This window comes from Mesocricetus auratus, unplaced genomic scaffold, assembly GCF_017639785.1.
Source record: "Mesocricetus auratus isolate SY011 unplaced genomic scaffold, BCM_Maur_2.0 Super-Scaffold_4256, whole genome shotgun sequence".
Taxonomy (NCBI): domain Eukaryota; kingdom Metazoa; phylum Chordata; class Mammalia; order Rodentia; family Cricetidae; genus Mesocricetus; species Mesocricetus auratus.
The window spans coordinates 33,781,235-33,800,088 of record NW_024429182.1 but is presented as its reverse complement, the minus strand read 5'-3'; the positions used below and the strand labels follow the sequence as shown (position 1 = coordinate 33,800,088).

General features: G+C 43.9%; 1 protein-coding gene across 9 annotated transcripts in view; it reads left to right on the top strand.

Annotated features, from left to right (window-relative positions):
- The window catches only part of Smarca2 (SWI/SNF related, matrix associated, actin dependent regulator of chromatin, subfamily a, member 2), a 162,202-nt gene that overhangs the window by 60,741 nt on the left and 82,607 nt on the right, over nt 1–18,854 (top strand). For all 9 annotated transcript variants that reach the window (XM_040746082.1, XM_040746078.1, XM_040746049.1 and 6 more), the window contains 7 exons: nt 1,798–1,898; nt 3,012–3,159; nt 6,725–6,888; nt 8,358–8,424; nt 9,070–9,180; nt 12,560–12,802; nt 14,317–14,430. In XM_040746082.1, the coding sequence (XP_040602016.1) occupies nt 1,798–1,898; nt 3,012–3,159; nt 6,725–6,888; nt 8,358–8,424; nt 9,070–9,180; nt 12,560–12,802; nt 14,317–14,430 (948 nt within the window). The remainder of the gene's footprint in view (nt 1–1,797; nt 1,899–3,011; nt 3,160–6,724; nt 6,889–8,357; nt 8,425–9,069; nt 9,181–12,559; nt 12,803–14,316; nt 14,431–18,854) is intronic.

Here is an 18,854-nt window from a genome sequence, read left to right as displayed (position 1 = left end):
CCCCTACGTCCTGAGTTTGTTTTCAGGTCATGACTGGGCCTAAGCATCTGGATAGGCTCTGATGGTGTGTGCCTAGTGACCATAGTGATCGCTTGAGGGTCCCTGGCTGGTGAGACATCTTAACAAATCCTAAATTCATTTGGAACCAAGGAGAGCAGTTATTGTCAGACTAGAGGTGGTACAAAGGTTTTGGGGGGAAAATTTTGAAGATGGATTGCTTTGGGAAAGGCAGTTCCTTATCCCAAGTGGTCTGAACTTGGCAAAGAACTTCTGAAGTCTTCCAAACCTTGGATCTCATTGGAAGCTATGAACCTGGGGCCTGAAATGGAAAAGGCAAGATAGGCAAGCATAAAGACTTTCATGTCCATCTGGACTTCTCTTTGACATGACTCTTAATTTTGAATCCTTGGATATACTGGATACTCAAAAGGAAATGTATTTTTCTGTTTCTTGGGAGGAATACTTAGCATGTTTAGAATGAAATGAAAATTTTGGATACTTTAGCTTGAGATTAAGAAATAGTAAGGGTATTTGCTGACATGACTGATTAGTACAAATAAAAAGATCAAGTGATTTTATATCCTTTGCTTGAATCTGGCTGGCACAATCATTAAGTCTGGTTTGGCCCAGCATTCAGAAGACTCATGAAGCATGCCACAGATGGATGCCAGGCAGCTGCTGACACAGCCTTACCTAATAACAAGGGTTTTAAGGCAATGGTCATTTTCCTTCTGTAGTTTGGATCTTTGCTTTCTAAATTAATAGACTATGAACATTTACTGCTTTTGGAAAACAATAAAAATTTCATTTGGAAAAACATAACCATTAAAAAGCAAATACTTTTGTGGCATGATAATATCTCCTAGCTACTCTCCTTCTCTCTCTCTTACTCTTGCTTGCTTGAGTGAACGGGTCCATAAATGATCTGTTAGAAGGTTTTCCTTTTTGAGGAAGAGCCTGGAAGTATAAAGATAAGATACAGTGGACAGTTTGGGTAGCCACTGCTGCCCAGATGTTGACAGCTGCAGACACCACCTGACAGCTGGGAAGGGATGCACTCTGACCAAGTGACAGGAGCCCCAGGCCATCAGCCAGTGGATGACTTGTAGCACTTCATTTCTAGGAGTGATCTGATGTCATTGGCTTGATGTCACCATTGATACTTGTCATGTGTGTACATTTTCCAGTCATTTGCTAGGAAACACGTGTTTACCTTTAAACTGGCTTTGAATGTCAGGTTAGTAGTGGCATAATGAATATTTAGTGATGTTTCCAACAGAAAGGGAGGTGACCACATCCTTTGCCAAGGGAATGATGCTTTTGTCTGAACACTCAGGGATGATGTGTAATGCGAAGCAGCCTCAGAAAGCGGCGTGCTTAGCCAATCAGATCCTCTGCAGTCACGGGCACCACAGAATCCTGCATCATCACCAGAAAGGGCATCCTTGGGAGGATGCTAACTAAGTCTTTGATATCTGCCTTTGGGGAGAGGAATATAGAACTATAAAACAGCAGATGTGATTTGTATATCTGCTTCAGTTGACCAAATAGTTCCATGTCTTTCTGGTATGATTTTAACACACTTTTCTTGGGAGTGTGGGTCCTGGGGGTCCCTGGAGTATCACCTATTCTCTCTCATTTGGTTTAAACAGTTGTTAAATTTACTTCCTCCCTTAATTGGATTTACTTGCTTCCTTTGTGAAGTGAAATACTATTTAATCTCTTTATAAAAAGCAGAAATCATGGAAATGTTCTTGTTAAAATATAGGCCTTGCTGTATCTCTGTTCTTCCTCCAGGATGAAGAAGAAGAGTCCAGTAGGCAGGAAACGGAGGAGAAGATACTGCTGGATCCTAACAGTGAAGAAGTTTCCGAAAAGGATGCCAAGCAGATCATTGAGTATGTGGCCCTCAGAGATTTTATTACAAACACTGTGTTGAAGGTTCATGTGGTGTGAGTTTTCTCTTTGCAAGTCCTGTTTAAAGACAGCAACAGACTTCATACTCACTTCTCACAGTCACTTCTGAGCTCAGGATCCCTCTGCTCAAGGGCTTTGTGCTGCTCACCTTCCTCTCTCCCTCCTCTCCCCCCACTCCCCCTCCTCTCCCCCCACTCTCCCTCCTTTCCCTCCCTCCTTTCCCTCCCTCCTTTCCCTCCCTCCTTTCCCTCCCTCCCTCCCTCCCTCCCTCCCTCCCTCCCTCCCTCCCTCCCTCCCTCCCTCCCTCCCTCCCTCCCTCCTTCCCTCGACTCCAGCATCCTATCTCCTGCTCAGATTCTTTTCTTGACTTCATGCCTGTCATTTGTACTTCTGTTCCAGATTAGACTAAGGAAACCTCTGATAACAATCCACACACCTCATTGCTTGTGAGACTATTAATGTAGGATCATTGTTCTGAAATAGCAGACAAAAGAGGACATTCAAATGAGACTTTTCAACAGGAAGAAACGGACGTTCTGATACGTTTTTCCCTTCCCAGGTTGGATGCCACACTTGAGGGGCCTTTTCTTGCCACTGTACCCCTGGTTTTTCAGTGACACTTTTAAGAATGGGCAGTGGCTCTTCCATGTGCATTGGGTAAAAGACCCGCATGAGGCATCGTGGAAGAAAGAACCCCTTTATCCTCTCCTTCCCCTCCAATATCCTCTTCAGTCTCTCCCACTTGTCCTCCAAGCTTTCCTAGTGTCCTATGGAAGGGATTTATCCTTGCATCCAAAGGACACTCAGGATGGCTTCATTGGCAAAAGGTCGATCTCCAGCTGTGCAGGTTGGTTTCTGAAGGTCAACGCCCCTTTTTGGAACCCTCAAAGTAAACTCTGTGAGGTGCAAGTTCTTCACATGTATGATGTGGAGCTGATATGATGATGACCCTGCTCAGTTTCTGTGAACTTTACAAAGCATGATTTTAACCGCGGGTAATACCCGCAGCAGCACTTTTAGACTCTCAAGTCTTTTCTTGTGACAGAACTCACAGAGTCAATAGCTCCATGGACTTTCTACTTTGTCTCCTTCAGGACTGCGAAACAGGATGTGGACGATGAGTACAGCATGCAGTACAGTGCCAGAGGGTCACAGTCCTACTACACAGTGGCCCATGCCATCTCTGAGAGGGTAGAGAAACAATCCGCCCTCCTCATTAATGGGACCCTAAAGCATTACCAGGTAACCGGCGTGTTTGCCGCCCCAGAGCAAACCTTGGTCGGACATTCATGTCATCCCCAAGTGTGCATACGGCTAAGGAGCCATTGTCAACTTAGGAGGAGGTTCTAAAGACAGGAAGACATTCTGGGTTGAGTACCCTGCCATTTGGAAGGTGCCTCCTCCCACCTCCAGCCCGACCCTTCACAGGGCTTCCTTCAGAGCATTGTGCTCAACATTGCAGCTACGCCGGGTTTGTATTTGTCACCCTGGTATGGATTTTGAAAGAAATGCTGGCTTAACGTTTGGACCAGTTTCACTGTGGTTCTTTGCAAAAAGAGAAAAAAAGCAGCTTGATTCCATTAGGCAGGGAACCTGAAGTAAATGCAGTATTATCTCAGCTTTAGTTGTGGTGATAGTGGGGTTGTAACAAGGGGTTTGGAGTGTAATCTCCTGCGCGTATACCTCTTTCTTAACAATTAAGTTGTTGACCCCCGTGCTTTGGGTTAAAAAAACAAGCTGTAAATGTGCCAGGTGCTTCCTTTGACCTGTTCAATTCCAGGGCATCTCTTGTCTTCTGGCCTTAATCTGGTTACCTGGAGTGTGTTCCTTGAAGCATTTGTTCCATGAGTTACTTCCTCAAAACTTAAAAACTAAAATAAAATAGTAACTTTTATATTATAGCTTACTAATATAAAAAATGTCATCTAGAATGCATTTACAGAAGTACCTATGCACAGTCATCTCAAAGTTCTTGAGGTCAGCCACTGCCTCCCATCATTACTTGGGCCCTGTCTGGACTGCTGGCAGCACTGGAAAAATGACAAGCAATGCCTGGGTAGCATTTCTAAAACCATTTTCATCTCTTGGATTGTCTTGGGAAAGTCTTAGGATTTCCCTGGAGCTCCTGAAACATAGTTTGAAAATCACTACCCTGTAAGGTCACGCCCCCTTTATGAGGTCAGGATATTCTTTTTAATCTCATTTGACCTACTTGATGTCAGTGGGCTCTTTGCTGTATTTAGTATGGCAGATCCATTTCTGAACTATTTATAAAAAAAACTTTTACTACTTTACATATTTGTGTGTGTGTGTGTGTGTGTGTGTGTGTGTGTGTGTGTGTGTGTGTGTATGCATGTATCTGTCTGTCACATCCTGCCATGGAGGTCAGAGGGCAACCTGCAGCAGTTGCTTCTCTCCTTTTACCATGTGGGTTCCAGGAACTGAATTCAGTCTTGGCAGGAAGCACCCAGATGGCCCTCATAAATAAATGTAAATGCCACACTGGTTTCCTCCTGCCATTCTGCACCTCTGTTAGTACTCTTCATCACTCCCTTTTCAAATCTAGCTCCTCCTACTTCCAGATGTGAATTCCTGAGCTTACCCCACCCCGTCGCTGGTCTCTGGACTCTGTCCACTCCTCAGGATGAAGTGCACCCTTCTTTCCTCCTGGGCTGTTGACAGCAAAGCTCCTTTCCTGCATTCTGACCACCCCTGCCTGCTTTATGATTTCTGTTTCCCACAATAAGTTAATAGGTGGTCACAGGCAAGCTTCCTGTGCCTCCTTGACAAGTTTCACCTTGGCAGGCAGAGCTAGCTCCAGCCTCCCTGCTGCCTTCCTGAGAACCCTGCTCTGATTCATCTCCTTCCCACATTCCACAGCCCAGGAAAGCACAAGTCTCTTTCCACATGTTTTGTGAGATTCTAAGCTCCTACCCTGCCTCTGGTTTTGCTTCTCTTTTATCTGGGATCTCCCTCTCCCTTCCTCCTCCTTCTACCCCTCTCTCGTTCCCCCTCTCCTCTATCAATCTATCCATCTCTTTCCCTTCTCATCTCCTTCCCTCTCCTCTCCCTTCCTCCCTCCTGCCCCCTCCTTTCCCCCCTCTCTCCCCCTTCTCCCACTGCCTCTCCCCCTCCCTTCCCCCTTTCCCTGTCTTCTCCCCTCCCTTTCCCCTCCTCCATCCCTCCCTCTCTCCTCCCCTTCTCTTCCCCTTCTCTCTCCCAACCCCCTCTCTTCCCCCCAATGTTTCTGGCATTTAACTGACTTCCCCAAAGCTGGTGGTCAGATAGCAAACAGTTCTCTTCCCTACCACTGTGGTTTTCATCCAGTCCCCTTTACCTCTCTCTCTTTTAACCTGACTTTTAGATCTAGCCTGCAGAATCATAGTTACACAATGACATCTTTATACACACATTGCTCTTCTGTTTTGTTTTTAAGACAGGTTCTCAAACAGCCCAGGTTTGACAGAACTTACTGCATAGTCAAGGATAATCTTCTGAACTCCTGATTCTCCTGCCTCTGCTCCCAAGTGCTGGGCCGGGCCTTGGCCATCACCTGGCCTCCTACCTTGTTGTGGTTGAATCTCTTCTCTCACTTGGCCTTTTGTCCCCTTCCTCTCCCTGTTAACCCATTCTCTCTCTGGGCTTTTCTGTTTCTCTCCTTATCTCTTTGTGTTGCTGCCCTGCACACACTTTTAAGATGACGTAGGTCTTGTACAAGACCCTGTTTGCCTTAGGAAAGTCTTCAGATGGCCACAGCAGATGGCCTCAGGAAAACTGCCACCAGTACAAGTTTACACCCCTCCACCATACCGGGCTACTTGATGCATGAGAGAGTTCACTGCTCCCTCCCTGACACAAGCTTCTGAAGGGACTGTGAGTTTACCTTGGCGTCCATCTGCTGTAGCTCTTTGTGTGATCCTGTGTGAAGAAGAGTTGTTTCATGAACATTTGAAGTGCAAGGTCACAATATTTTCTCAGCATAACTTAATTAGCAAGTTAACTTGACTATACTGTGTGTATGTGTATGTGTATATGCACATATGTATGCATGTTACATATAATTGATGCTATCCTTTAAACCCAGCATTGCATCACTCTTCTTTTGTGCTTAAATGAGAATCTAAAGTTGGGACTTGCGCGCATTGCTTCCACGATTAGAAAATGTGTTGTCCGTCTTCCAGGCAGCTAGCTTCCAGAGAGCCATCTTCCCAAAGTGCCCACAGTGCAAAGTTTCTGTGTGCTGCCTAGGGCCTTTCTTTGCCAAGAAGAGAAATGTCCTTCTGGAAGCCAGCTGAGTGGCCTTGGCTTCCTGGTCACAGGCTTCCTGCTGCAGGGATGGTACCCTGGGGCAGGCTGTTCGTGATCCAGAAAGTAGTTTCTGATGATCAGTGGTCTATGCGCCAGCTCAGCCTTCTGGTTTGTCTTTAATCCTCAAATTGGCTTTTTGTTCTTGGAGTGGTTGGAATAGATTTTGGTTGGGGTTTTCTTCATTTATAGTAATTCTAGAATGTCATGTACTGTGAAATGTTAAGTATGGATGAGCAACAAAACTGCTTCAAATCCCACCAGCGCTCTCTAGCCCATCCTTTCTAAATCTGATTAACACTGAGCACCTGCCAAGCAGCAGGGGCGATCACAGGCTCATCTTTTAAATTCCTTTCGTGTTGATGCCTCCCCCACTTTGCTACTGTGGGAAACTCAGCATACAGCACCAAGAAGTTAAGAAGTCACAGCCTCACTTGAGTTGTATTAGTATTAATTACCTGTGCAGATCTTGGATAATTGAAACAATTACTCTTCATTTCAGCTCCAGGGCCTGGAATGGATGGTTTCCCTGTATAATAACAATCTGAATGGAATCTTAGCTGATGAAATGGGGCTAGGCAAGACCATCCAGACCATTGCACTCATCACGTATCTGATGGAGCACAAGAGACTCAATGGCCCCTATCTCATCATTGTTCCCCTCTCGTAAGTACAGTCATTTATCCCACAGCCATCGTGCTGTATGTTGGAGATTGCCCTTGTTTACCACTTCAGACAGAGGAGTAGCATGGTGTTGGAAGACCAGGAATACACAATCTGAATGTTGGTTTTAATTTTCCACCTCAGCCCACCCACCCCACTGCAGCCCTTTGACTGGCTAGTAAAGTATGTAGTCATTCTTATTGGCCATTAACATTTTACACCCTATAGAGCAGTCTCAACCTTCCTTGTGCTAAGACCGTTTAATACAGTTCCTCATGCTGTGATGACCCCCCCCATCATAAAGTTATTTCATTGCCTCTTTGGAACTGTAATTTTGCAACTGTTAGGAATGGTAGTATAGATATCTGATATGCTGGATATCTGATTATGTGACCCCCCCACCGAAGGGGTCACGACCCACAGGTTGAGAACCTCTGCATAGACTGCGTTCAAGTAAGTAACTTTTTAAATGGAAAGGTGAGAGCATTTTTAGAACTATTTTCCTTGTGGTACTCACATTTACACACACACACACACACACACACACACACACACACACACACAGGCACACCTCCCATACACAATAGCTTTGTGCATCTTCCTTATTGTATCTTTGAAATCACTGCTGTGGCCTCTGCATTAAAGTAACTTTGTGTGTACGCTTGGCGTTCCAATGGCTTGCTGCTCTGGAAGGGCTGTCTTTGCTGTTTCTAGCACAGCCCCAGTTACTCACCCACTGGTGGCTTCCCCTGGTCTTTACCCAACACCTTTTGAGCCACCCTCCCTGGGACTGCAGTGCTTTTATGTATATGTATACACGTCAGGTTGGCACTGTAGTCACTGAGATCTTGTCACAGATTGCAGTCCTGAGACAACTCAGACCTGCAGGAAGAACAAGGCTATTGGTTTTGTATTTCCTTCCATTCTTTTTTCAAAACAAGGCTCTGACTTATCTGCCTCTGTAATATTTACATGCCCTTTGCTTTGGATCTATATTTGCATGGTCTGACTTGGATATTTTGGTTACACTTTTGGGGTTTTAAAAAAATCATTCAGTATCTCTTGCTTCCTTTTGATAGACCTATTTACTGCTTTCTTGTGGTTTTGTCATTTCTCTTCCCCATATGAATTTACACGGAGCTTACGTGGATAGTTGTTAACAAATCCAGATTATCAGTGATGGCTGGTTTTCAGAAGCATAGGAAAACTCTGGTATTTTGTACCATGTAATTCTACAGTTTTGAATTGTTTCTTATGAGGTTTTTGTTTTGAAGTGCAGAATTGACACACTTTGTGGCAGTTTGTTTCCAACTTACCTCCTGTCTCCACATCTTTAACATAAATATGTATGTGGGGTATTTTATATTCTTTAGCCCATTTTAAGGCAAGGGCTAAAAATAAGTAAAAGTTTTCTATTAGCTGAATTTATATAAATGTGTATGTTTAGTATGTTTTTTGTCATTATTTTGTAGGACTCTGTCTAACTGGACATATGAATTTGACAAATGGGCTCCTTCTGTGGTGAAAATTTCTTACAAGGTTTGGAGCTTTACATTTATATAAATGTGGAAAAGCAAAAAAAAAATGGCCCTATTTTCTTCATTGCATATGCACATCTGTGAACTGTATTTGGTTGTAAAGTTTTGTCATGTACATCATGTACTAAACAGTGAGAGTTAATCATCCCAAGAAGATTACTGTAATAAACCATAATTACTTTCAGATAGTGAAATGCAGAAGAAAATTGTTAATTATCATATTGCGAGGTTTCTGATGAGAGTAATACAAATGACAAATATCGCACTTTCTGTGTGCTACTGACTGCCTCACTGTGGGCTGCTACTGTGCCGAATGTTCCTGTAAAGTCAGGCAATTACCGGGGCGCTGGGGCTCCCCACAGAAAGGGAGCTTTTCAGCCAAGCAGCGGGTTCCCACTGCAAGCTTGCAGCAATTTCCTTCTCTCTTCTCCTTGCTCAGCCTTAAGTGGGAAGCCTTCCTGAAAGGATCTGGAAAGGGTCAAGATATGTGTGGTTTAGCTACCACTTTCTTCATGGATAATAGAGCAGTATATGGTAATACATTTATGTGCATGTCACCTGTCTAGGTTCCATTAAGCCCTGAACAGTGAGAAATAGCACCTATGTACTTCCAGTGGGTAATCGATGTATTTTTCTTTCCATTCAGGGTACCCCTGCCATGCGACGCTCCCTTGTTCCCCAGCTACGGAGTGGCAAATTCAATGTCCTCCTGACTACTTATGAATACATTATAAAAGACAAGCACATTCTTGCAAAGGTATGATTTTTTTTTAAAAAATTCTTTTATCTCTAATTGTGGATCATCTTACCAGACTGTAAAGTATCCCTCAATTATACTCAATAGTATAATTTGATCATTGATGGCTGGTTTCTTCATTTTTTTTTTTTGCTTGAAATTTTGGTCATGGGATTTAATACTTTATATAACACTGTAAGAGAGAGGGAGAGAGACAGACAGAGAAACAGAGAGAGAGAGATGGAGGAGGGAAGGGAGGGAGAGAGGGAGGAGTTTGATTGATTGATTTATCCTGGGCTCCTCCCTGCCCATTTGTAGTGAGTTCACGTTCTTTCTTTTTTAATTTCCTTTTTTTAAAATTTTATGTGTGTGAGTGTTTTACCCAAAAGACACATGTGTGCAGTGCCGGTGGAGGCCAAAAGGGGGCATTGGGTTACCTGGGATTGGATTTACAGAAGGCTGTGAGGCTCTGTGTGAATGCTGGGACTAGGAATGGGTCCCCTAAAACAGCAGCCATCTCTACAGCCCCAGTTCCACATCTATTAAGAAAATTCACCTGGGCTCCTTCTGCGATTTTTCTCTCCAGCGGCCCTGAATGTGTTTGGGAAGAAATAATTGTTTTTGTTGCCCTGGGTTATTGTCAGCACACCTTCATTCCTCTTGTGCCGAAGGCAGGCAGGCAAGTAGGCACCCCTGCAGATGGTGTCCTCTTGTGCCTCTCTCTCCGAAGGCAGGCAGGCAGGCACCCCTGCAGATGGTGTCCTCCATCTGAGCGTTTATCCAAGCTGAAGCCGGTGTGCTTTATCTGTTTTCAGTCTTTTCCTGGTAAAATAACGGACAATTATTGTTTAAATTACTCGGGGCTGTTCCTGGGGCTTTTTATTTGGCGTTGAGAAAGAGTTGCGTCTGTGACCTACCTGGCTCCTCATTTGTATGTCTCAAGTTGTCCTTTAGCCACAAATGGGAAGGTTTTCTTGCATTTATCTCATGTTGTCTCCTAATATGATCGTGCAGAAGGATGACCATACCATCTTTCCAGGAACAAATCACGAAAACTTAATCACCCGCCCCAACCCCGTGGTAATTTCCTTTACCCTGTGGTGTTTGGAAACCTCTAATCTGAAACTAAGTTATGGTCAGAATTGAGCAGAAACCCTATTTCTGGGGTATGTTCCATCTCTGCATTAAACCTTTGTTCTGGGAACTTCGTGGTATCATAGGAAATAACATAAAGGAAATAACATAAAGGAAACTCATGCCCAGGGGAGGTTTAATAATTGAGATGACACTGACAGCAATGCCATCTTCCAGTTCCTCATGCTCCGAGATGAATTTGGCAGTGTCAAAAAATGACGTGTCTCTAGATATTATTGTGGGAATGTGTTTGTGCCTTTGAGATAAAAAAAAATCATCTAGTATCTTGTGCATGTGTATTTCAAAAGTCATTGGAGATGCCTGGTAACCAGAAGCTGTGATTTTATTTGTTACTGGAGAAAGGGCTTTCCAGAAAGGGGTAGTGCTTTTTCTAAACAGAAGACCTAATTAGTACATACTCAGTGGCAGAATCAAAGGTCTCTGGTTCCTTCTGCTTCGTAAGACCAACTGAGGAAAAAGTCGATTTAGAATATCTACTCAGATGCATTTTTATCTGTGGACCTCTTTTCACTGCTGTTGGCTATAGAACTTTGGTCATTCTTACACACTTGGCAGTGGTAGAGATACAGGGCATGGGATGCTCATAATTTCTTTTATCTGGATATCCCAGCTTGGCCAGTGGTTTTCTTTCTTTTCTCTGACTTTACTGGTCCTCATCACTGGTCCTTCTAATGAGGAGGTTGGAATTATGCCATACAAGCTTGTCTCCTCCCTCTGACTCTCGCCCCAGAACCAGAAACATCTGAGCAGCAGACTTTTTTCTCTTAAACCAGTCCGCCTTGGTGTAGGTCAGAGGTTTTCCATCTGTGGTTCATAACCCCTTTCACAGGGAACGACCCTTTCACAGCGGTTACCTAGGACCATCGGAAATATCAGATGTTTACATTACGATTCATAGCAGCAGCAAAATTACAGTTAAAAGGTAGCAACGAAAATCATTTTATGGTCGGGGTCACCACAACATGAGGTTTCATACAGTCATTAAAGGGTCACAGCATTAGGAAGGTTGAAAACCACTGGTGTAGGCAAAGGGTAGGCATAGTGGTAGTATCCTCCTAGTTCTCCCTTTGAGCAGTAAACTTGAAGAGGCTGAGACGTGTAGGGTGTGAGAGAGGAAAGGACCGTTAGTTAGCCTTTGGGAATATTATGCCACGCTCACTCTTGCCTTTTTAAGTATTAGTTGTGTTGAGGAGTTGGCTTTGTTTAGTTCGCAGTTTGGCCCAGGTGGAGGATGGTAGTTTTGCACTGCATTTCTGCCAGTGAACCTTTGATCATTTTGAGTAGAAGAGGGTTCCTAAACCTGGCAGGTGAGGGACATGCATGATGTGAGGGGACCTGTTAATTTGATTTTTCTTTTAAGAAACTGAATGTGTGGATTTCTGTGTGTAATATTCCAGCTTTCCAGTGTTAGCAACCCAACACTGAGCCATCCCTAGAGGTAGCAGAACACTGGTCCATTAGGAAAGAAGGCAGGTAGGCAAGAGGGCCTAGGAGATAGTGCCCTTGTTGCTGCTGGTTGGTGCAGCTACAGGCAATGAAACAGGAACCACAACACTCAACAAAACCCATGGGAAGTTTATTGGCAAAGGGATCGAAGGGAGGGGTAGGTGTTGGCCGACTGGGAGCAGATATAGAAAAAGAGAGAACAGGTGGGAGGCTCTTGCTTAAGAGGGAAAACTTGACATGCGTAGAGTCCTTATGCAACCACATAACGTACGACAGAGCCATGCAATACATGGCCCTTTGAGCTGTCTAAGTATCTGCCTGAATGCCTGTGTGCGTGCCCTGCCAGTTGTTGGGGGACCGGGTCAGCATAATGCCAGAATGTCAACACCCGCATCTTCCAGAAACCAGTCATTAATGCCTGCTGCAAGAGGCTGCAAGTTCATGCTGTACGCAGAGGTATCATGATCACAAAAGTCTGGAAGATCTGTCATGACACAGTAACAAGAAGACAGTTGGGTGGAAAGAGGCCAGGCCTAACGTTAGGAGTGCCCATTGCACTCTGGGCCTGATTTCTGAAGGTGAATTGGGAATCACTTGTTCTGGGAGGAGCACTGTTGTTTTAACATTCTGCAAGGCATGGGCAAGGCTCCATTGGTTGGGATTCCTTTCTCTTAAGGAGTACCATTCTGTATTCGCGTGTCAAATTGGATTCTTTGTTTCTCTACACACATACCCCTCCATGTGGAAGCCACTGTATTTCTGTTTACCTGTAACAGTGGGTTTTCCTCTTGTGTTGCAGATTCGGTGGAAATACATGATCGTGGATGAAGGCCACCGAATGAAGAATCACCACTGCAAGCTGACTCAGGTCTTGAACACACACTACGTCGCCCCCAGAAGGATCCTTTTGACTGGGACCCCGCTACAGAATAAGCTCCCTGAACTCTGGGCCCTTCTCAACTTCCTTCTCCCTACAATCTTCAAGAGTTGCAGCACATTCGAGCAGTGGTTTAATGCTCCGTTTGCCATGACTGGCGAAAGGGTACTGGTCAAATTGTGTGTGTGTGTGTGTGTGTGTGTGTGTGTGTGTGTGTGTGTGTAGAGAGAGAGAGAGAGAGAGAGAGAGAGAGAGAGAGAGAGAGAGAGAGAGAGGAGAAATAGTCTGTATATGTGTGAGTCTCTGTGTGTGTGTTTGTGTATATTTTCCACTGTGTGGTAGTAAAATGAGAGCAGAGGGCATGAAACTTGGGATATAAGAGCCACAGAAACCTTACAAGGTGGTTTACTGTGTTTTTTGGTCAGTGGATGGGATCTGGTCTCGTTTGGGATTACGTTTTCTCCTCTGAATCAAGATTCAAATGGGGCATCCCAGCCTCTTTGCCCTCTGCCAGCTTTTCCCTGACTGATGGAGTGTTCAAGCACAGCATGCCACAGGGAGGGTGAGAATGGAGATGTTGGCATGATCATTGTAACCAGACCAACTCAACCAATCCAATACGAATCCAGAAATCTTCCTTTGTTGTAAACGCAGGACTCCCCTTTGACATACTTCTGCATAGAGTTTGAGTGTAACATATTAATTTTCCACACGCTTTTTTCAGGTTTTAGTGTAAGCCTCCATTTTTATCTGTACATAAATACTCCTTAAATCCTGGAGTAGCTATTTTCAGATGTTGTCATCATCTCCTTCTTCTCCTTCTCCTTCTTCTCCTTCTCCTTCTTCTCCTTCTCCTTCTTCTCCTCCTCCTCTTCCTCCTCCTCCTTCTTCCTTTAACCATCTTCTCTTTGAGCCCATGAAAGGCAAGCTTGGGCTTTTGTAAGAAAAAAAAATCCCTGGAAGAGACAGATGCCCTTTTGATTACCATTTTCTTGACTATAGGAATGAAAAGCCATTAAAATACTTTAAAGAAACCATGTTTGAACTCTCAGCCCTTTCGTCTTGAGGTACCTTGTAGGTAGGTACATTTGCTCCTCATTAACTCACTTGTCCACTTAGAGAAAGCAGTGCCAATTAATTCTGCCCCCTAAAGGCTAACAGAGGAAGGTGAACAAAGATTTGGGCCAGGAAAGGGAAAGGAGCGATGATGGAGGTGCCAGGAGCCCTTCCAGCTTAAAGAGCACTCGCTCTTGTTCTTCCTGTTTTCATTTTTAAGCACCCATCCTTTTGTATATTTCTGCACTGGACAAACTAAAGTCAAGGGCTTCCACTGAAGTAGGAGCACACAAACTGTTGCCCCCCTTTCCCATTCTGTCAGTCTTAAGTTAGTCCTTATTGTTGTCCATAGTCTGTGTTTGGGGCTGTTCATACTACTAATGTGAAACTTGGTTCCAGGGCCCATTCCCACAGAACTAGACTCTAAGGCGAAGACACCTATTTGGAGGTCTTTTTATTCCCATGGGGTAGGCAGGTGGGAAGAGGTTTTGGAGGTGTAGACAGCTCACAAAAGCCTGGCTTTATAGCATGTGAAATCTCAGTAGGCATTGAAACACATAGTGTGCCTGACAGTTTCTCTGTGTGAAACTTGCTTCGTGAACTCATCGAAGACTGTTTTGTAGGTGGACTTGAATGAAGAGGAAACTATCTTGATCATCAGGCGTCTGCACAAGGTGTTGAGACCCTTTTTACTGAGGAGGCTGAAGAAAGAGGTTGAATCTCAGCTTCCAGAAAAGGTCAGTTGCAATTTTTTCCCACCTGTGCATTCATTTTCAGCACTTGCCTCTGAGGTTTCTGTAAAGCAACAGGCCTAGAGTTCAGGTGCAAAGCATCTGGAAAATATCCCCCGAGGACTCTCTGTGTTTGATAGAGCTGGGTGGGGCGGGGTCACAACATTTTCAGTCTGGTTTCCATAACTTTGGAGTGGGTTTAATAGAATAATCAAATTCATAGAGTCTTATTACATTTTTGTTGTTTTGTTTAAGTTACTGAGCTTGTGTAGTAGCACCTAGAGGAACTTCAGAATTTTCCTGCTTTCAGGCAAATAACGATTGGCATTTGGTACTTGTGTCATCACTGAAGGGAAGTTGAAGGGATAAATAGGCATCTGACAGATTTCCTGAACGTTCATTCGGTGTTCACTATTTGCGATGTTATTGTTTTGATGGAGAAAGAGAGTTGCTTTATATGGCAGACTGGGATGTGCATTTGTGTGGTGTAACTAAGTTCCTATAGACTTGACTTACCTTGGAACTTCTAGGCAAGTAGTTTTCACATTGCTCTTTCAAAATAGTTTTTAGTTCTGTTGAGTTTCTTTGGGCCTGGGTTGGTATTGGACTTGGATTTCAATTACTGTATCACTGGTCCTATTCTGGTACCATCTACATCTGAAGTTCCAGCCTCTAAAAGGTGGCTTGCTTGGGGTTTGATACTGGTTTGGGATTTTGTTGTTGTTGTTGTTTGTTTGCTTGTTTTTGAATGACATCTTTTATTTGCATTTCTCTTGATGGGTTAAATCTAAGCTGTCCTGTTATTTTTATGGTTGTGGATTTTGGGGGGTAAAAGTGATGGACAGATTGGTACATCCTGTCTTTTGTAAAGCAGGAGTTGGCAGATGGCTTGGCAGAGTTGATCACTTTGCTATGAGGTAATTTTATACCTTAACTCTTATTCGTTAATAGTCACAAAAAATGAAAATAAAAATCTTATGCTGTGCTTATCCTAGTAAAAGTCTAAGCATGTATTTTTATTTTGTTAGTGAATACATCTAGGGGATCAAGTGCTGTTATTATTCCCTTCTCCTTCCTGTGGTCTTGACTTCTTGGTAATAACAATGGTCTGAGTGTGGTACTGTCTGTGGATGTCTTTCTGGGTATCCAGGTCTTTAAAGGCAACCACTTTCCCTTGTCCTGGAGGCAGCTTGATGGAGGTGAAACTGTTGACTCTTCCCATCGGTGAATGTGGGACCCCCTGCATTCTCCATTGCTTATGATGTGAGTGTTGGCAAGTCATTTAGACCAGGATAGCCTATTGGTCTCATTAGTGAGCATGAAAATATGGAACATCTGCCTCACAGGACTACTGTGAGTTCTAAGTGCTAGCACATGAGCACAAACCTGGTACAGTTTCTGCTGTCCTAGTGTTTTGATTTTGTTTTGTCCTTGAGTGTCTGTTCTGCTCCAGGTTTCTGTTGTTGATGGAAGCTCTACTCTCTTGTCCATCTGAAGTTTTTCCTCACCATTCTCTGTCTTTACTGTGTTTTCTGTGACCTGCTTTCATCTTTACCTGTAAACCACCTAGAGCATGTACATGACTGTTGTTGACCCAATTCAGTTGCTATCCACTCTCTCCTTTCATTACATTGTTAGTACTTTTTTTAAAGCTGGGGAAAGTTGGAACGTTAACTGTCATGCTTGGGAATGAGGAGTTTTTCTACTACCTCTGGCTTTCACTACAGCAGAGTGTGTATGTCTTACATGGCCTGAGCTGAAAAAAAGCTAAATCCATCTATAGTATTTTTTTTTTTTTTTTGGTTTTACGAGACAGGGTTTCTCTGCATTGTTTTGGAGGCTGTCGGTCCAGCCTGGCCTCGAACTCACAGAGGTCCGCCTGCCTCTGCCTCCCGAGTGCTGGGATTAAAGGCGTGCGCCACTACTGCCCGGCTCATCTATAGTATTTTATTCTCAAATGTTTTCATGAAGAAGGGTCAGGTCAGGAAAGTGCATTTTTACCCTAATTTTAGTTTAAAGCTAGTAAAATTTCTGTATAGAAGTATATTCCTTTTAGTTCACAGCTCTGTGGTCTAAGCAAATGTCTATTTCACCGTATTCAGAACCAAACTACACAACTGTTCCCTCACCTAACCTGCTTTCTTTTGCATAGCTATGCCAGTACTGTTTTGTAGCCAGATTACAGTATTCCCATGCCCTATGCTTAGCCTCATGTGTCCCCTGAGCTGTTCTCCGTCCCTAAAGAATGCCAGTTGAGTCAAAGCAGAGTGAGTCGTTGCTTGCAGCTGGGTTCTTCCAGACTGTGCAATGTGTCTGAAAGTCATCCAAGTTGGTGTGCTTACCCACAGTGGGTTGTTTAAGGTGTGTGTGTGAGTGGGTGGGTGTGAATGCCCCTACTTGAGTTTATATGTACCTCATGATACAGGTACTTATGAAGACCAGAAGAACAGTCCAGATTTTCTTGAACTGGTGTTTGTGGGTTGCTGCCCAGTGTGGGTGCTGGGAATAAACCTGTGCCCTCTATGGGAGCAGCAAATGTTCTAACTGCCGAGCCATCTCTGCAGCCCCTGACGATCTGAGTAGAACTGCTTACACATCTGTATTCACAGGCTTTTGTGTGACACAGTTTTGTCTCACTTGAGTAAACACCCAGAAGCATGATTACTGGGTTACTTGGTTAATGAGTGGTTTGTAATGGTCTTATAAAACCATGTGTTCTCTGTACCTTTCTGAACTGCTTGGTAGTCCCACCATGAGGAAGCATTCCAGTTCTTTCTCATGCTCATCAGTGCTCGGCGTTGCCAGATGTATTTTTATTGTCATTATTGTTGGTTTTACTATTTCAGTAGGCATGAAGTTGTATCTTTAATTCCATTTCTTTGATATTAAGCGGTGTTGAATTGAGTATCTTTACATATACACTTGAGTGACACTAAAAGCATCTCAGCTGCAGAGGAAAGTCAGCTCTCACAATGGGCTAACAGAACACCTCATGAGCAGGGGATACACTGTGTCCCCTGCCTATGGCAAAGTCCCCTTCTCATATTCAGGAAAGAGTGCCAGTTCAAAGAAAAGGGATTATATACGGCGACTTAAACTAAATGACAGTGTAATTCTTCTGTTGAGCTCCCATTGAGGTTGTCTGTGCTGATTCCTTTTCTTTGTGAATTCATAGTCTTAAGAACTAGTGATGCAGTTGGCTGTGTGTACAGTGGCATCCTGGGTGTGTGTGCATGCTTGCATACACGTGTGCATGGCCAGTGTCTGAGGTTAAAAAGAACTTGGACCAGCTAGTATCAATCCTATTTTATTAATACATAATTTGTGTAGAGTATAGAAAAAAGCTTTGTGTAGATAGAAAACTTGTGTATTCATTATATACAAGCTGGGAATGCTTCATAGGATTGGTCATTACCATCCTTCCTCTCTCATGTCATGGATTCCAGGACCTGAGACCTTCATTAGCTTAATTGTTTGCCGAAAACTCTCAGTTTGCCACATGGGACTATGTCACACACTGGCCCAGGTTCATTGTTCTAATGGTCTGTCTTTTTGGAATGAAAATTTTGAATGAGGAGCGATCCACAGGCAGGACTTCTGAGGAAAGCTCTGGGTCTACTGAACTGAATGGGGGCGGGAATTAAACAGGTGTTGGGGGACTCTTAGACAACATAATCAGTAGATTCACCTACTCCTGGGAACTGATTGGACCCTTTACTGACACACAATTCTTGAAGTCAGTGTCTCAGTCGTCCTTAGAACTTCAATTATCGTAGTCCCAATAGCTGTCAGACTCTCTCTTGGCAAGGGACATCCCTTTTCAGAAGTTACCAGCTTCACTTTTTGAACCTGTGTGCTTAGAGGAACAATCACAGACTGCTTTACTTGAGTGCCATTGCATCTGGGGAGAGTGAGCTTAGACCAAACCCAGTTGAAATGGTCACCACTATTGAGGTTCTTCAGTTTGTCCATTTTTTTCTGTCTGTAGTTATCAGTTGGTTCCTCTACACAGTTCCTTGCACTCAGAATAATAGACTGTTTTACCCTGGAAATGGAAAGTGTGATGTGATCGGTCGACATGAGATATGTTCATACCGAGTACTGGTGTGGCAGTGGGAGGCAGCCCCACCCAACCAGCAGAGTGAATGACTCTGCCTTTCAGCTACTTTAAGGAAGGGGTCGCCAGTGCCCATATATGGGAGTAGTAGCAGGGTATACAGAGGGTGCTCAGTTATAACCCACTGGAGTGTAGAATGATGTTAGGGCGGCCATGCATATTTATGCTTCTCTTGGAATAAAAACTTGCAGCTCTGTAGATCTGTAGTATGCACGGTGACACTGATACCAGGCAGTATGTATGTCTGCCACAAGGTTAGTCCTGGACTTGGGTGGTCATAGGGGAGGTCATAGATGACTAGAACATCTCAATG